The 15,805-nt window shown below is 47.0% G+C and overlaps 1 protein-coding gene across 8 annotated transcripts in view; it reads left to right on the plus strand.

The window, feature by feature from the left end:
- The window catches only part of FMNL3 (formin like 3), a 106,864-nt gene that overhangs the window by 58,738 nt on the left and 32,321 nt on the right, over positions 1 to 15,805 (plus strand). For 7 of the 8 annotated variants that reach the window (XR_003705568.2, XR_003705569.2, XM_028721404.2 and 4 more), the window contains exons 5-9: positions 4,278 to 4,361; positions 7,706 to 7,858; positions 10,206 to 10,314; positions 10,810 to 10,886; positions 15,177 to 15,270. Coding sequence is in view for 6 of the 8 variants with exons in the window: in XM_028721404.2 (XP_028577237.2) it covers positions 4,278 to 4,361; positions 7,706 to 7,858; positions 10,206 to 10,314; positions 10,810 to 10,886; positions 15,177 to 15,270 (517 nt within the window). In the remaining 2 variants the exon portion in view is untranslated. The remainder of the gene's footprint in view (positions 1 to 4,277; positions 4,362 to 7,705; positions 7,859 to 10,205; positions 10,315 to 10,809; positions 10,887 to 15,176; positions 15,271 to 15,805) is intronic. The other variant, XM_077923804.1, reaches the window with a different exon arrangement.

The raw sequence follows: 15,805 nt of genomic DNA on the forward strand, positions 1-15,805 counted from the left end.
CAGTATGGGCATATTCTAGAACAGTAGTGACATATGCAAACATCAGAGAGTCATGGGTCACTCGCTTCAGGCATCTGGAGCTATGTTTTCCATGCAGGCAGCCATGGCGTGGCGCCTCTTTTGCTCCTGTTTCTCCCCACGTAACACAGAGGAGACTGGATTGCGTGGGTCCAACAGTACATTCAACACTACTCCTGTTTAGCCATTTGGTCCTTCCTAAGCCTGTGATTCTCTCTCTCTCTCTCTCTCTCTCTCTCTCTCTCTCTCACACACACACACACACACACACACACACACACACGTACATGTAGATATGCATGCACAGTCTTGTGTATTCACTCTCAGATGCAGCTAGGGACATGTAGACAGATTTGTCCCAGCATATGCACATGTGAAACTTCCTTAATCTTGCACGACAATTGGTCCATCTACCGCAGCGTTATCTACTGGCAATAGGAATCCATAATTTAGGGAGATAAGTCTTTCCTGAGAGATTTTCAACTTTTTGATCGTCACCCTGCAAAACGTGTTCTCTGCCATGGACCTACGGTCAGAGAATACAGGCATGCCTGCTCATAAGCACATAAAAGCATGCGCACCAATTCAGTTTCCTTTTATGCATACGCCCACGATCTCCTTTCCTGTACTAGAGCGTGGCTAGGATTGGATTTGCCTTGGGCAGCTTCTGCTCCCACCTCTGTGCCCTTTAACCTCCAGCAAATGTGTTGAGGGCCCTAAAATAGCAGCCACTGGAGTCAGACAGGAAACACACAGGGGTGGAGGCTGGAGTTCAGACAGGCAGGAAATGGGCGGGCGTGTTGCTCCCCTGTCCCACAGAGAAAGAGAGAGAGAGAGAGAGAGGGAATGAACATATGCGTAGTTCCAGTATCCAGATGACTGATGGACGAAATCACATTCAACAATTCTGGAAATAACATACACTGAACAACCAGCCTCCAAACAGATGCAGGCACCCTCCTTCATATTCCAGAGTTGGCACACCTGCACAGAGAGAGAAACAAAGCCACAGATACACAACCACACACACACACACACTCCTGTACTGTATTCCTTTATTTCATACTCCACCTGGTTCAGTCCGATCCCTTGACATAGGTTGGGATCATATTCGTACCTTCATGTTCCTTCACAACTTGCACCAGAGCGAGAAGGATGGAGAGAGACGTCCCCAGCGAATGTCAAAGGGACTGCGAGGCCCTGAGCGAAACCCTCCCTGCCCAGCATCAAAAGATAACGCCCTGCCAGTTGCTTTATTTATCGGCAGCTGGGGATGCTGCAATCTCCCCGCAACACACATTGGGTGGGCCATGGCTGGCTTCCTTCTGAGTTTTATCATGTTCATCTGTCTCCTTTGAACCCCCTCCAGTCTGTCCCTGCTGCAAAGACACAGGGCCCCCAGACTGAATGAACACAATTCTGTAAATGAGCTGAACTTGATCTGTGTTATACAGAGCGAGGGAGCTGTTGATGTCTTGTGTCTAGTAACCTCAGCTCTGTTTAAGGCTTGGAGGCAGGCAGTAGTCTGGGAGAGACATTGCTTGCATCCCATCATGGTCTGTCTGTCTGTCTGTCTGTCTGTCTGTCTGTCTGTCTTTTGGCACTCTACCAAATCTGGCCAAACAGGTTTGTTCAGGTTTTAGAAACATCATAACCCTCACCCTTTCTGCAGAACCTGATTAGAGCAGGTGAAAGCATCCACAACAAAGAGAGACCTTTCTTTGACACCATCTTAAACTATTTTGGAGGTGGAGGTGTTGTCTGTCTCTAGCCTTTATGAGCTTGATGCAGCTCCAAGCTTGCCTTTTTGGATTGCTTCTTAATTTTTTTTTTTTATAAATTTTTTATTGCGTTTCTTTCCATAATTTTATACAATCCAAACAACACAAATGCAGTGTAAACAAGAAACATATTTTCCTTTCTTTTTTACCCAAAACAAAAACAAGAACCCATTCCCTATTTGGACTTCCCCACACCCTCCGAAACTGCGTTCTTTAAGTTTAATAATGTCAGCAATTTGTTACCTTATTTCATACCTTATTGTAACTTTCAATTATTATGCATCCAACTTCAATATATTGTATCTTGTTTTCAATACTTTTACAATAAACATAACATATTATTAATACTTTCCAGTAATTGTCTTTTAAGTTCCAAACCTAATTTTCAATCTAAAAAATCTTGATGCTGGAGCTTGGTTTTTCAATTTATGCAAATTATTGGCAATCAAATAACTTATAATATCTTTGTAAATAGTCCTTAAATTTTTTCCAGTTCTCCTCCATAGTCTCTTCTCCCAAATCTCGGATTCTGCCAGTCATTTCGTCCAATTCCATATAATCCATCAATTGCATATGCCATTCTTCCAGAGTGGGCAAATCTTGTGTCTTCCAGTGCTTTGCAATAAGTATTCTTGCTGCTGTTGTTGCATACATAAAAAAGGTTCTGTCTTTCTTTAACACATTCTGGCCGACAATACCCAGAAGGAAGGCCTCTGGTTTCTTGGGAAAGGTATACTTAAATACCTTTTTTAACTCATTGTAAATCATTTCCCAGAAAGCCTTTACCCTTGGGCATGTCCACCAGAGGTGAAAGAATGTCCCTTCCGCCTCTTTACATTTCCAACATCTGTTGTCAGACAAATGGTATATTTTAGCAAGTTTAACTGGGGTCATGTACCACCTGTATATCATTTTCAAAATATTTTCTTTCAATGCACTACATGCCGTGAATTTCATACCGGTGGTACATAACCTTTCCCAGTCATCAAACATGATGTTGTGCCCAATGTCTTGAGCCCATCTTATCATGGCGGATTTAACTGTCTCATCCTGAGTATTCCACTTAAGCAGCAAGTTGTACATTCTCGAAAGTACCTTTGTCTTTGGTTCTAACAGTTCTGTCTCTAATTTCGATTTTTCCACCTGGAATCCTATCTTTTTATCCAATTTAAAGATCTCTTGGATTTGAGCATAATGAAACCAGTTTTGCACCTTATGTTTTACTTTTTCATAGCTCTGTAACCTCCAATTGTCACCTTGGATTGCTTCTTAAAAACAACAATAACAACAAAACCACTTCTTCCATAAAGCCTTTCTTCCTGGACCACCCTCACCACTTCTGCACTGTCTTTACCACCACATCCTTTCAACTCTTTTCCTTTTCAGTTTCCCCTTTCTTCTATTATCTTCCTTCAGATTTGTTCTGAGTTTGTTGTTGTTGTTGTTGTTTAGTCGTTTAGTCGTGTCCGACTCTTCGTGACCCCCTGGACCAGAGCACGCCAGGCACTTCTGTCTTCCACTCCCTCCCGCAGTTTGGTCAAACTCATGTTTGTAGCTTCGAGAACACTGTCCAACCATCTCGTCCTCTGTCTTCCCCTTCTCCTTGTGCCCTCCATCTTTCCCAACATCAGGGTCTTTTCCAGGGAGTCTTCTCTTCTCATGAGGTGGCCAAAGTATTGGAGCCTCAGCTTCACGATCTATCCTTCCAGTGAGCACTCAGGGCTGATTTCCTTAAGAATGGATACGTTTGATATTCTTGCAGTCCATGGGACTCTCAAGAGTCTCCTCCAGCACCATAATTCAAAAGCATCAATTCTTCGGCGATCAGCCTTCTTTATGGTCCAGCTCTCACTTCCATACATCACTACTGGGAAAACCATGGCCTTTGCTTATTCTGAGTTTACTTTGGGGCTAAGTAAGGCAGTGTGCTCTGGGTTTAGTGACTTGCATGCTGATTTGTTACTGCTATTTTGATCTGTCCTGCATTCTGTGTTTTAATTGCTATATTTATAATGTTTATGGTTTTATTTTCTTTGTACGCTGCCCTGTTCAGTTTACTGGAGGGTGATATAGAGACAGCTTTTAAATGAATACACATTCAATGGCAATTAATTAGTCAGTGCGTCTGCAGTAGCATCCTCAGCCACCCATCAATGGGTCGTATTCAGTGCAGCATGAACCAAAATGTTCCATCAGCGCAAGCATTTCTGCTTGAGCACAGAATGCTCTCCCCCTCCCCTCCATGCCCCCTAAATCCATTCCAGGTCCCCCCCTCCCCAACCCTCCAGAGCAGATTTGGGGGTGGTACAGTGGAAGGAAGGGGGAATCTCATGGCAATAACATAATCTTTGCTAGTGCAACTATTTAAGTGAAAATCACATGATGGTATGATGGATAATGGATCACAAGTCAACTTCTGCAAGTCAACGTGAGCTGCCCTTGGGTAATAAAGCCCCATTTGGGGTTTTTCTTTTGCAGGTGGGTGCGCGAGTTTCTCAATGACGAAAACAAAGGCCTGGATGTGCTGGTGGATTATCTCTCCTTTGCTCAGTGTGCGGTGATGTAAGTGTCTGCATTTCCTTTGAGGTGCCCATGAATCTTCCCGCCTCTTTGTATCACTATTGGAAGCAGTGGGACTTTGAAGGCAGGTTGCTGGGCATTGTGAGTGGGGAGGGTCCTTCAGGCTTCCCATAGACTCCGTGTTAGAACAGGATGCTTGCCTGGATGGACTGCTGGCCTGATCCAGAAAAAGCTCTTATTATGTTCTTATGAAACACATTTTTAGACAAAATCGGTCCAGAAGGATAATTAGCTACCTGGTTTTTTTGGTTTTGGTTTTAAATCAGTCTTGGGGCCTATTCATGTTCTCATTCAGAGTCCCAGGCAGGCAGAATAAGGTTGTTGAATTCAACATTTCCCATCTGGAACATCTTTAGCTGGCAACCATCTGTTGCAATGTCTTCCCGGCTTCCCTTTTTCAACTTTTGGGATAGCCATCACCTTGGGGTATTTATTAGGGGCATAAATCTGCTTGCTAGTTGGTTAATCATCTGGCCTTTCATTGATGAACTGGTTACGCTAAAAATAATTCAAATTTTATGAAAACCTCAGTTCAGGTGCCTTTCCGAGAAGAAGCGAGACAAATTTGCATCAGTGTCTCTGGGCAAGTTCAGGTGGCAGGTGGTTGGGGTCACACCAACCATCAGTCAGGGCACTGCTGACAAGGCCCTCTCATTGGCCCTCAAATATATAAAAGGATGTCATATAGAGGAGGGACAAGACCCTCTCAAGGCCCTCAAATATATAAAAGGATGTCATATAGAGGAGGGAGAAAGGTTGTTTTCTGCTGCTCCAGAGAAGCGGACACGGAGCAATGGATCCAAACTACAAGAAAGAAGATTCCACCTAAACATTAGGAAGAACTTCCTGACAGTAAGAGCTGTTCGACAGTGGAATTTGCTGCCAAGGAGTGTGGTGGAGTCTCCTTCTTTGGAGGTCTTTAAGCAGAGGCTTGACAACCATATGTCAGGAGTGCTCTGATGGTGTTTCCTGGTTGGCAGGGGGTTGGACTCGATGGCCCTTGTGGTCTATTCCAACTCTATGATTCTATGATTGGCCCCCACGCCACCCCTTCTGAGTGTCCCCGAGGAAGATTCTTGCAGTTTGAGGCAGGCCCACATGGAAAGAGATACACCTGAAGCCACTTTGATCCCAAGCCATTTAGAGGTGCAAAACAAGGGCAGGGAACCTCTTTCAAGCCCAAGGACCACATTTCCTTCTGGGCAACCTTTTGAGGGCCACATGCCAGTGGTGGGGGCCAGAGGCAAAAGTAAGCAGAGCAATGAGACTCTGTACAGCAGGCTAGTTTCTGCACACACGCTTTAGCCTCTATATAGGCAAGCTAGAGGCATCACAACCCCCCAGCCCATCTAAAATACCCAGTAGAGGGTGCAAACCAGAGGGAGGAGATGGCTGGAGAAGATGTGTGACCTGGAGAGAGAGATTTGGAGGACCGCATTCGACCCCTGAACCATAAGGTCCCCCACCTGTGCTGTAAAAGGTTAAGGCCAATATTTTAAACTGGGATCTTTAAATGGACCAGGAGGCCAGTGTAGTTGCTTTAAAACTCTTTACCGAGATGCAAAGAGCAGCATGGGAGCGACTTGTGAGTCAGTGCCCTGCTGAGCATCCAGTTCCCCTTTTCACAAGGGAATTGCTTTGGCAGCAACCAGCTCTGGAGGTCTATCTTAATTGTAGTATTGTAGAGTTGGAGGGGACCGCGAGGGTCATCTAGTCCCACTCCCTGCAATGCAGGGATCTTTTTGCCCAACGTGGGGTTTAAACCCACCACCCTGAGATTCAGAGCCTCATGCTTTACCAGCTGAGCTATCTGTGACTCCTTCCAGTATTCAGCGGACACAACTCTAGTAGCTCCCAGGAAGCAAGCTGGTGTGTGCAGCACTTGCTCTAATGTAATAATAATAATAATAATAATAATAATAATAATAATAATAATAATAATTTTTTATTTATACCCTGCCCTCCCCAGCCAAGGCTGGGCTCAGAGCGGCTTACAAGCAATAATAAAAACAAGATGAATGATTACAACTTAAAAACAAAAATAAAATACAACATTAAAATAATGGAACATTAAAATATTAAAATGTAGCCTCATTGCAGGAGAAGGAAAAGAAAAAAGAAAGAGAGGGAGGGAGGGAGGGAATCAAATTGGCTCCAAGCCAAAGGCCAGGCGGAACAACTCTGTCTTACAGGCCCTGCGGAAAGAGATCAGATCCTGCAGGGCCCTGGTCTCATGAGGCAGAGCGTTCCACCAGGCCGGAGCCAGAGTTGAAAAGGCCCTGGCTCTGGTTGAAGCCAATCTACCTTCCTTAGGGCCCGGGACCACTAGGGTGTTGTTATTTATGGACCTTGAGGCTCTCCGTGGGGCATACCGGGAGAGGCGGTCCCGTAGGTACGAGGGTCCTAGGCCGTGAAGGGCTTTAAAGGTCAAAAGCAGCACCTTAAATCTGACCCTGTACTCCACCGGGAGCCAGTGCAGCTTGAAAAGCACTGGGTGAATATGCTCCCATGGCAGAGACCCCGTGAGGAGCCTCGCTGCTGCATTCTGCACCCGCTGGAGTTTCTGGGACAGCTTCAAGGGCAGCCCCGCGTAGAGCGAATTACAGTAGTCAAGCCTGGAGATGACCGTCGCATGGATCACTGTGGCCAGGTTGGGGCGGGAAAGGTAAGGGACCAACTGCTTGATGCGGCGAAGGTGGAAAAATGTCGCCTTGGCTGTTGCTGTAACTTGCGCCTCCATGGAAAGGGAGGCGTCAAGGATTACACCCAAACTCTTAACGGAAGGCAATGGCACTAATTGGGCCCCCGCAAGAGAAGGGAGTTGGTCCCTCATCCCCATGCCATCCCGACCTAGCCATAGGACCTCTGTCTTCAAAGGATTTAGTTTCAATCGGCTCCCACGAAACCATTTAGACACCTGACTGCCAGGTGGTTCACTTCTAATGAAAAGCCAGCCTGTAGCACAGTGCAGATTGGCCTGTATGCTGTGAGCACACATCTGATGCAATGCTAGCCTGGGAATTTGTCATAGGGCAGGCCCAGCCTTAAAAAACATGTCTGCCTGCCTGCCTGCGTATATGTATATATATATATGCCTTGTACCTGTTTTTCTTTGTGCTCAGTTCCTGCTTACGCAGGGGGAGATTTGAGCCTATGCCTTGTCGCATGCCAAGCTGCTGGGCTTGTGGCCTGTTGGGAGGAGCCCCCGTGGATCCAGAGCTTGAGCGCTCTACGCAGCTTTTGTTCTTGAGCGTCTCTCTGTGTGTGTGCGGCTGGGGGGTGTCTGTGGGCATAGGTATGGTGTGTGATCCCTCTCTGCCCTCCAGGTTTGATTTTGAGGGCCTGGAAAGTGGTGAGGATGGAGCGCTGGAAAAGCTGAAATCCTGGAGCAGGTCCATAGAGGATCTGCAGCACCCCAGCACCCTGTCTGCACCCTACGCCAACAGCCTTGCTCGCTCTGCGCGCCAGTCTGCCCTCCGGTATGTACCTCTGCCCTGCTGCGCCTTCTGGTGTGTAGCCTTCTGAGCTCTGTAATAATAATAAACCCCCTCCCTGCTTTCTGCCCTCCAGGGGATGCCGTGTGCTGATCTCTTCTCCCCACTCCCATCCTTCCCCCTTGATGCTCCTCTGGCGGTAGCTGGCCATGTCTCCTCTCTGCTCCAGGCCTTGTCTTTTGCCATGCTCTGTTTGCCTCTCTTTGCTGGGTCTCCTGTTCTCTCTCTTTCTCTGTCCTTCTCACCTGGGTAAGTATTTCTGCACTGGGCTGCTGCCTGAGGAATTCTGTGCACGCTCCCCGGGCTGGACGGTGGCCTAGGTGCATGAAGATGTGTGCGGGAACGCAGAGGGGGCCCCTGCAGTCCACACCCAGGGCTGGTGGCAAGCAGGTGGCCAAGCGGCCAATGGGGACGGATGATCCAGGAGCAAGGTCCAAGACTCCTGGTACTTCGCAGTCCAGAGGTTCCTGTCCTGGGAATGGACATGGTTCAAGCTCCAACTTAGTCACGGGTCCGTTGGCTGAATTTGGAAAAGTTCCTTCTCTCTCAGACTCTGATTCCCATCTGTAAAATGGAAAGAAAAACAGTTTTACCTCGCAGGGCTATTGCTCCTGACAATTATAACTGTATGCCTGATGATTCTTGATAATAGTAGGCATTCGGTACTTTGAGGTGGCTGGATATCCTTGCAGGTCCAGCAGAGAAATTCTGTGGTGTCCTTGTTTATTATTTGTTTCATAAAAAATTACACACCACTTGATTGTAAAAACAAATGAACACCCAACCACAACCTCAAAGCAGTTTACACATTGAGGCAGCTATTGAGCAACAAGGGCTGCTGAAAGATTATTATCATTTTCCCCCTTCAAAGAGTGATGGGTGGTTTGAAAGAAGTATTGCCGTTTGTGGTATATACATTCATCCTGCTATTTTGACTGGTTAAACAGGTTTGGGAGGCTTTTGTGTTTACCCAAATCCTGCAAAACATAGTTGACCAAGATAAGAAACAGAACACGTTGAAACAATGCCTTTTTTGTATCATTTCCTAACTCTTTGCCTCTAGCCTAAGAAATATTAAACCAAGTTTAGAGGGTACTCCCGGGAACCAGGAGACAGGATGCCTAAATGGTACCCATGGGTTGGGTGGACTCCTTTTCTTACTTAGTTTGGTCATCTGGTTCCCTTTCCAACTCATGTCTTTAAAAATTGGGAGCTCATGAGTTCAGACATTTTTAGCATAGGTGGGCGAATCTGCATAATACCTGTGGGAACTCCATCTTGGATGAGGGTCGTGGCTGCGAAGGGATCAGTGTCTCCCCATACTGTCCTGGAGAGACATGGCAGATATATATGCTGAGCCCCAAACTCAGCCAAAGGCTGAAATCAGGCCAAACATACAGTATTTTTCGCTCTATAGGATGCACCCAACCATAGGAGGGGGAGAACAAGAAGAAAAAAATCTCCCCCTATCTGCACAGCGCCCCTTCAGCAAAGCGGCAGGAGAAATGGAGCCCCTTCCATTTCTCCTCCCGCTTCGCTGAAGGGGTGCTGCGCCTTAGCTGAAGGGGCACCTACCCTTCAGCGATAGCAACGTGAAGCCTCCGGAGCGCGGCGGGAGCGCTCCCTCTGCGCTTCGGAGGCTTCGCGTTGCTATCGCTGAAGCCAAAGAGCCTGCATTTGCCCCATAAGACGCACACACATTTCCCCTTAATTTTTGGAGGGGAAAATGTGCATCTTATAGAGCGAAAAATATGGTACCTTCCCTCCTTGATCATTGAGCTTTTCGGCCATGTGTTCTTTCTGTGTCTCAAGCACCTAGAGAGTATTCCAGATTTTTTACAAGAAACTTCTTTATTCCTTTTGGAAAACCCCATTTTAATCCCCAGTGTATTTACAATATTTTTGCTTCATGTTTTTGGGAACTGTATAAGCAGCATGACTTTAATTTCTCCTTGTTTCAGCAAATAAAAGCTGAATGCCCTATCTCTTGAGGGGTGTTTGTGCATGTGTTGAAAGCTAAAGCTGACAACAGTGGTCTCCTGGAACTTAGCTTTCAAGTAGATTAGCAAAACCCCTGAGTTGATCTTAGACTCCAAATGAGCGGTAGCCATTCAGCCTTTCTTTTGCCAGCGAGAAACCCACATCTTGGGCAAACCTTCTGACAGAAGCTGGTGGTTCTAATTACAGCTCTCCCTTCCTGTTCTTAGCTGCGGCCGTGACCTCATCACTGGCATGGGGCAAACATTTTTTTTAGCCTCACTGCTTTTTCTGTGTGTGTGTGTGTGTGTGTGTGTGTATGAGTGTGCTAAATGTAAGACTCTCTTTTTGCCAGATACACCACCCTTCCCAGCCGGAAAGCCCTGAAGAACTCACGGCTGGTTAGCCAGAAGGATGACGTCCACGTTTGCATCCTGTGCTTACGAGCCATTATGAACTACCAGGTAATGCTGGCAGGACCACTCTTCTTCTTCCCATTGCCTGCCTCTAGCTAGGGTTAGGGATGCCTGTGGGCTGCAAGTCTAAACCCAACACTTCATGAGTGGGGAAAACTGAATTCTACCCTAGCAGAGTAAAATAAATCAAAATGTGTGCTTGTACTTATTTATTTACATTTGTAGCCTGGCTCTATCTAAAGGGCCTGGGATGGGTTGTTGGAGACGATTGGACACATAAGACATGTGCATGCAATAAATCTGAGCCAAAAGAACTTTTTTGAGGGGCAGGAGGGAGACATGAACCCCTTTATTATTGTGTGATGTGTGATAGTCCTTTGAAAACACATCATTTATTTATTTTTAGTAATGCCAGTTTCCTAGATGATTTGCACTCCACCCCACGCTGTGCCTGGGCTGCTAAATCAACAGTTTCGCTGAGGTTTCACTGGTTCTTTCTACTCCTAATACTTCTATGCATTTCTTCCCCTTTTTGCATGTCAGTATGGATTCAATTTGGTCATGTCTCATCCTCACGCTGTCAATGAGATTGCCCTCAGCTTGAACAATAAGAACCCCAGGTAAGGTGTTCAGGTGCGCCCTGTGGAAACGTGGATAACTTACCCTCTGTAGGTGGACTAATGTGGCTCCCTTTGTTTGCATCTTGGTGTGTTTAAAAATGCCAGGTCCTGCTTGCCTTACAACCAGCGTCAAGTCTCTTCAGCTGTCCCTTGGGCTTCTCCTACCAGTAAGGGGTTTTAGTTGTGTGATGGGACTAAGAATTTCACATCCATGGAGAACTGCTGTCCTCAAAACTCTTCACAAAGAAGTCAAGGCCGGTGTCACAGGGTGCTCCTCAGCCAAAGGAAAGCACACGGCAGATAGTGAACTCTTCATTGACAAAAGCGGACGCTGAGAATAGTTTCTATGACTCTGAATACTTACACATACCAGTCTAGCGTCTAGGCTGCTATTCCCAGCTCTGTGCTCTATAGAGCAGTTGCAGCAACAGGGGACCACTCCCCCTTCACCTTTTTATGGATCTCCCCCCTCCTGGTTCTGGGAGACAGTGGTGCAGGAGCGGGTGGGGAAGCCCCCAACCCTTCACTTGCCTCTCCTGACGCTCCCTCTTTTTCTTCAAACCCATCCTGTGCTCCACCCTCCAGCTCTGAAGCTGTCATGGACTGGCTGGGCACAGAGGAGTGGTGGGAGGCACCAGCTGGGGAACCCCCAAGGGAACCCGCAGGGGAAGAAGGCTCAGAGCCAGGGGTTTGGTGGTGAGACAACAGAAGCTTCCTCTGCCTCTGCCTCTTGCCTCCTGGCAAGTAGAGGTCCCCAAAAATCACTTCTTGTTGTTGTTTAGTCGTTTAGTCGTGTCCGACTCTTCGTGACCCCATGGACCAGAGCACGCCAGGCACCTCTGTCCTCCACTACCTCCCGCAGTTTGGTCAAACTCATGCTGGTAACCTTGAAAACACTATCCAACCATCTCGTCCTCTGTCGCCCCCTTCTCCTTGTGCCCTCCATCTTTCCCAACATCAGGGTCTTCTCCAGGGAGTCTTCTCTTCTCATGAGGTGGCCAAAGTACTGGAGCCTCAGCTTCAGGATCTGTCCTTCCAGTGAGCACTCAGGGCTGATTTCCTTAAGAATGGATGCGTTTGATCTTCTTGCAGTCCATGGGACTCTCAAGAGTCTTCTCCAGCACCAGAATTCAAAAGCATCAATTCTTCGGCGATCAGCCTTCTTTATGGTCCAGCTCTCACTTCCATACTCTCCCACAAATCCCTTCCCCTGGTGCACACGAGTCAGCGTCCTTCTGGTCCCTGACAGCTTGTTCTTAAGTGAGCTGAAAGTGGCTTCAGAGAACCATCACTTTCCATGAGGCCCTCCAGACAGATTGACACTTGTTGTTGCATGTCATTGATGCAGTACTAGTGCACCAGGGCTAGATTTATACTGGATCATCCACACATCATTCCGCCTTTCTAGATGTTCTCTGATGCTTCCCCAGTGTTATTGCCCCACACTCCTACACTGCAGTGCGACAAAAGTGGGGGTCCTCTAAGAAAGAGAACATTTGTGTTATGAAATGTTACAGGTTTTCAGCAGGAAATTAGGGGACATGCACTGATTGGAAAGGAAGCAGTTTAGCCACCCTTAAACTGGCACAAACAGTATTGAAAACAGGATCATGTATAACTGCCCCAAGACCATCATGAGCACAAATCATAACAGATGCACAATAAAAAGGATGTCTGGAGGGGTCCGTGGTGTGTGCGTGTTTGTATGATACCATGGATCCCTCTGGATTGCCTCTGGTCAAACAAGTTTTGCAGTTTTTTGAAATGCTTCGTGAAACCCTGCAAAACCTGTTTAGCCAACATGGAAATGGGATGAGTTCACACGCTATTAGCAGCCATCCCTCCTTCAAACTGCCATCGGCTCTGAAAAACAAAACGAAACAATGGCCTGCCTCCAGCTAGTGAAACTGATTTCAAGCAGGTTTTAATTTGCAGAACAGATGTGCACTTGGACAACTTTCTCCTGTTTCCTCATATTGTTTGGCCTAACCGAAATCTCTGTGCACAGCCAGAAAAACTGTCTGGGCCATGTTGTTGATATAAAGTGCATTGATCATCTGCGGTTTCCAGGCCTTCCATTGCAAAGTTGCTGGTTTACATCTTGTGTTGGCTTATCACATATCCAGTCCTGGCACTATATGATGAATGGGCACTTATACAGAGGGAAGCAAGCTCATGAGTGAACCATGTCCCTGGGGATCTTTGGGTATGCTCTGCAAAGTAATGTTTACAATATGAACTGCAAAATATAATTCATATACAATATTTCTTCTTCTTGCATAGATGTTATAAGTTTGCACTTTTTTTATTGCCTCCCTAACAATATTAATTCAGCATTTGAAAACGCATCTCGGTTAGGAAACTCCCTGCTGGGCTCAGTCTAATGACCAGTCTTGCCTAGTGTTCTGTATTTGATAGCAGCCAAGGAGACTTGGGTTGTTTTTTAAAAGCCTTCACAATACTTCATCAGGATTTTAGTGTGCATTTCCCCCCTAGGCACACATTTGCATGCAATTTTGCTGAACATGCACACTTTTGCAAACAATTTTCCCTGAAAACAATGCATTTTTGTATACCACTACACCATCTCAGCTCTCCAGAAATTAGAACAGACACCGGGTTTTTTTTACGATGGAAAGTGGCTTATGCCAAATCAGAACATCGGTGCATCTAGCTCAGTACTGCTGACACTGGCTGGCAGGTTTCGGGCAGGAGTCTTTCCTCAGTCCTACCAGGAGACACCAGGCATTGGACTTGGCACCTTCTGTGTGCAAAGTAATGGCCATTCCTCATTACATCTGGGCAAATCAAAGTCAGCCAGTGTCACCCATGTGGGCAAAGTGAAAGAGAAGGTACTTTTAATAGCTGCACCTTTTAATAATTGTGTAGAATATGGAATTTCAGCAGGTATAGTGTGCATGAAAACCAATGGGAAGCACTGCTTAACCAAGAAGGCAGTGGGGCCTGAGGAGCAAACCAGATACACTGTTGTTCAGATAAAGTTCTGCAAACTGCCCTTTAATTGGTAAGGTGAGAATGCCATGGAGATACAAAGAAAAACAAGCTCTTTTTCACTTGAAAGCTGCTGTTAAAGTGGCAGGATCATGCCAGACATGGGTGTAAAATACTGAACTAACTGACCAATTGCATCACAGATAACTCGATTCTGCCCCCCTGACATAAAGCCTGCTCCCCGTAAAATAAATCCTGGCTCCGCCCATGATGCCAGATATATGTGGAGTCACTCTACCCTAGCAGAAGGGTATGCCCTAGAGGCATAGCTGTCAACTTACATATTTGAAAATAAGGGACCAGCAGCCTCGAAAATAAGGGATCAGCAGCCAAAATAAGGGATTTTCTGGGCACAGGTATGTTCGACTTCTGAGCCCCTCCGAGCCAAAGGCAGAAAACCCAGCCAGCAGCCAAACGAAGCCTCAAGCGGTGGTTCCCATAGCGCAGCAACCCGGCAAAGGGGATGCAACAAGGAAAACCACCGTCATCTCTCCTCTGGGAAGCGCTGAGCAAAGGCGAGTCCCCAGGCAATGTGGCCGATTTGATCGGCACAAAGCATGCAAGCTCCACCCCCCAGTCGTTCTTAGACTCCTTATTGGGTGAGCAACGCAGCCAAGCAACACAGTTGGAGCCTCCCTCCTCCCTGGCCAGCAGGGAGGGAGGGAGAGGAGCTGCTTCCTTTGAAACCTGGGAAATTTAAGGGACATCATCAATAAGGGACAGCAGTAGGACACAGCGCTGGGATAAGGAAGTTTCCTGCCAAATAACGGACAGTTGACAGCTATGCCTAGAGGGGAACCTCCTGTTTACCTAGCATTAGTTGCCGCACCAATGGATGTGTTCAGCTGGAAACCAGAAATGATCAAACTGCACTAGGAGCAGGGGCAAAGCTGAACAGCCAGGGACACCTGTTGATCACAAAACCTACACCTGTGTTGCAAAACTGGAATAGACAGCAGCTTGTTGGAAGCAATGCCCCCTAACAGGAAAGCCTCAACTTTGAATGATAGGGGTAGCCAGTTTGGTACCCTGCGGGTGTTCTTGGACTTCAGTTCCCACCAGCCCCAGCCAGCATAGCCTGTGGTTGGAGATTATGGGAGTTGTAGCCCAACGACACCTGGTGGTCACTACATTGGCTGCCCCTGCTGCATGCCTCTGCAACAATTGCATCCGAAGGATGCTGTTATCATTGTGGGATATATTCTGCGTCACCAGCAAAATGACATTGCTTTTCTTTCTGGTTGGTGGCACATCCTTGCTTCTCTCTTTTCTCTCCAGGACAAAAGCCCTGGTGTTAGAACTGCTGGCAGCTGTTTGTCTGGTGCGTGGCGGCCATGAGATCATTTTGGCTGCTTTTGAGAATTTCAAGGAGGTGAGGACTAACCTACAGCACCCTGGGGGAAATCAGCAACGGGGAACCTGCAGTTATTCTTGAGCTCCCATCAGCCCTGATCATTGGCCATGATAGCTGGGGCTGATGGGAGTTGGAGTCCCAGCAACATCAGAACATCACAGGTTCCCCATACCTGGGAGAGACATCAAACTTGGAAGAGGGAGGGAAAGCAAGATGAGGGAAATAGATGCAGGAACATGACAATGAACGGCTAGAGGGGTGTGCGTGGGAGTGGGGACAATTTAGTAAAAAGTTGTGCGCACAAGGACAAATGGACAGACAGATACGCAAGTTGAGGGAGGGAGGTGGAGGAAAATTTGTGTAGCGTAAATGGATAGAGTAGCAGTCGCCAACTTTTGATCCCATATCAGAGCCCGTGTGTTAGTGCCACTTAGGAGCAAACGACAATACCAGCACACATTGGTACCTGTTTACCTTTGCCTTCCTGAGCTCAGGAGTGGACCTCTACACAGGTAGCTCCACTCCACACCATAACTGTGCTTGAAAGCCCACC

The sequence above is a fragment of the Podarcis muralis genome, chromosome 2, assembly GCF_964188315.1.
Source record: "Podarcis muralis chromosome 2, rPodMur119.hap1.1, whole genome shotgun sequence".
Taxonomy (NCBI): domain Eukaryota; kingdom Metazoa; phylum Chordata; class Lepidosauria; order Squamata; family Lacertidae; genus Podarcis; species Podarcis muralis.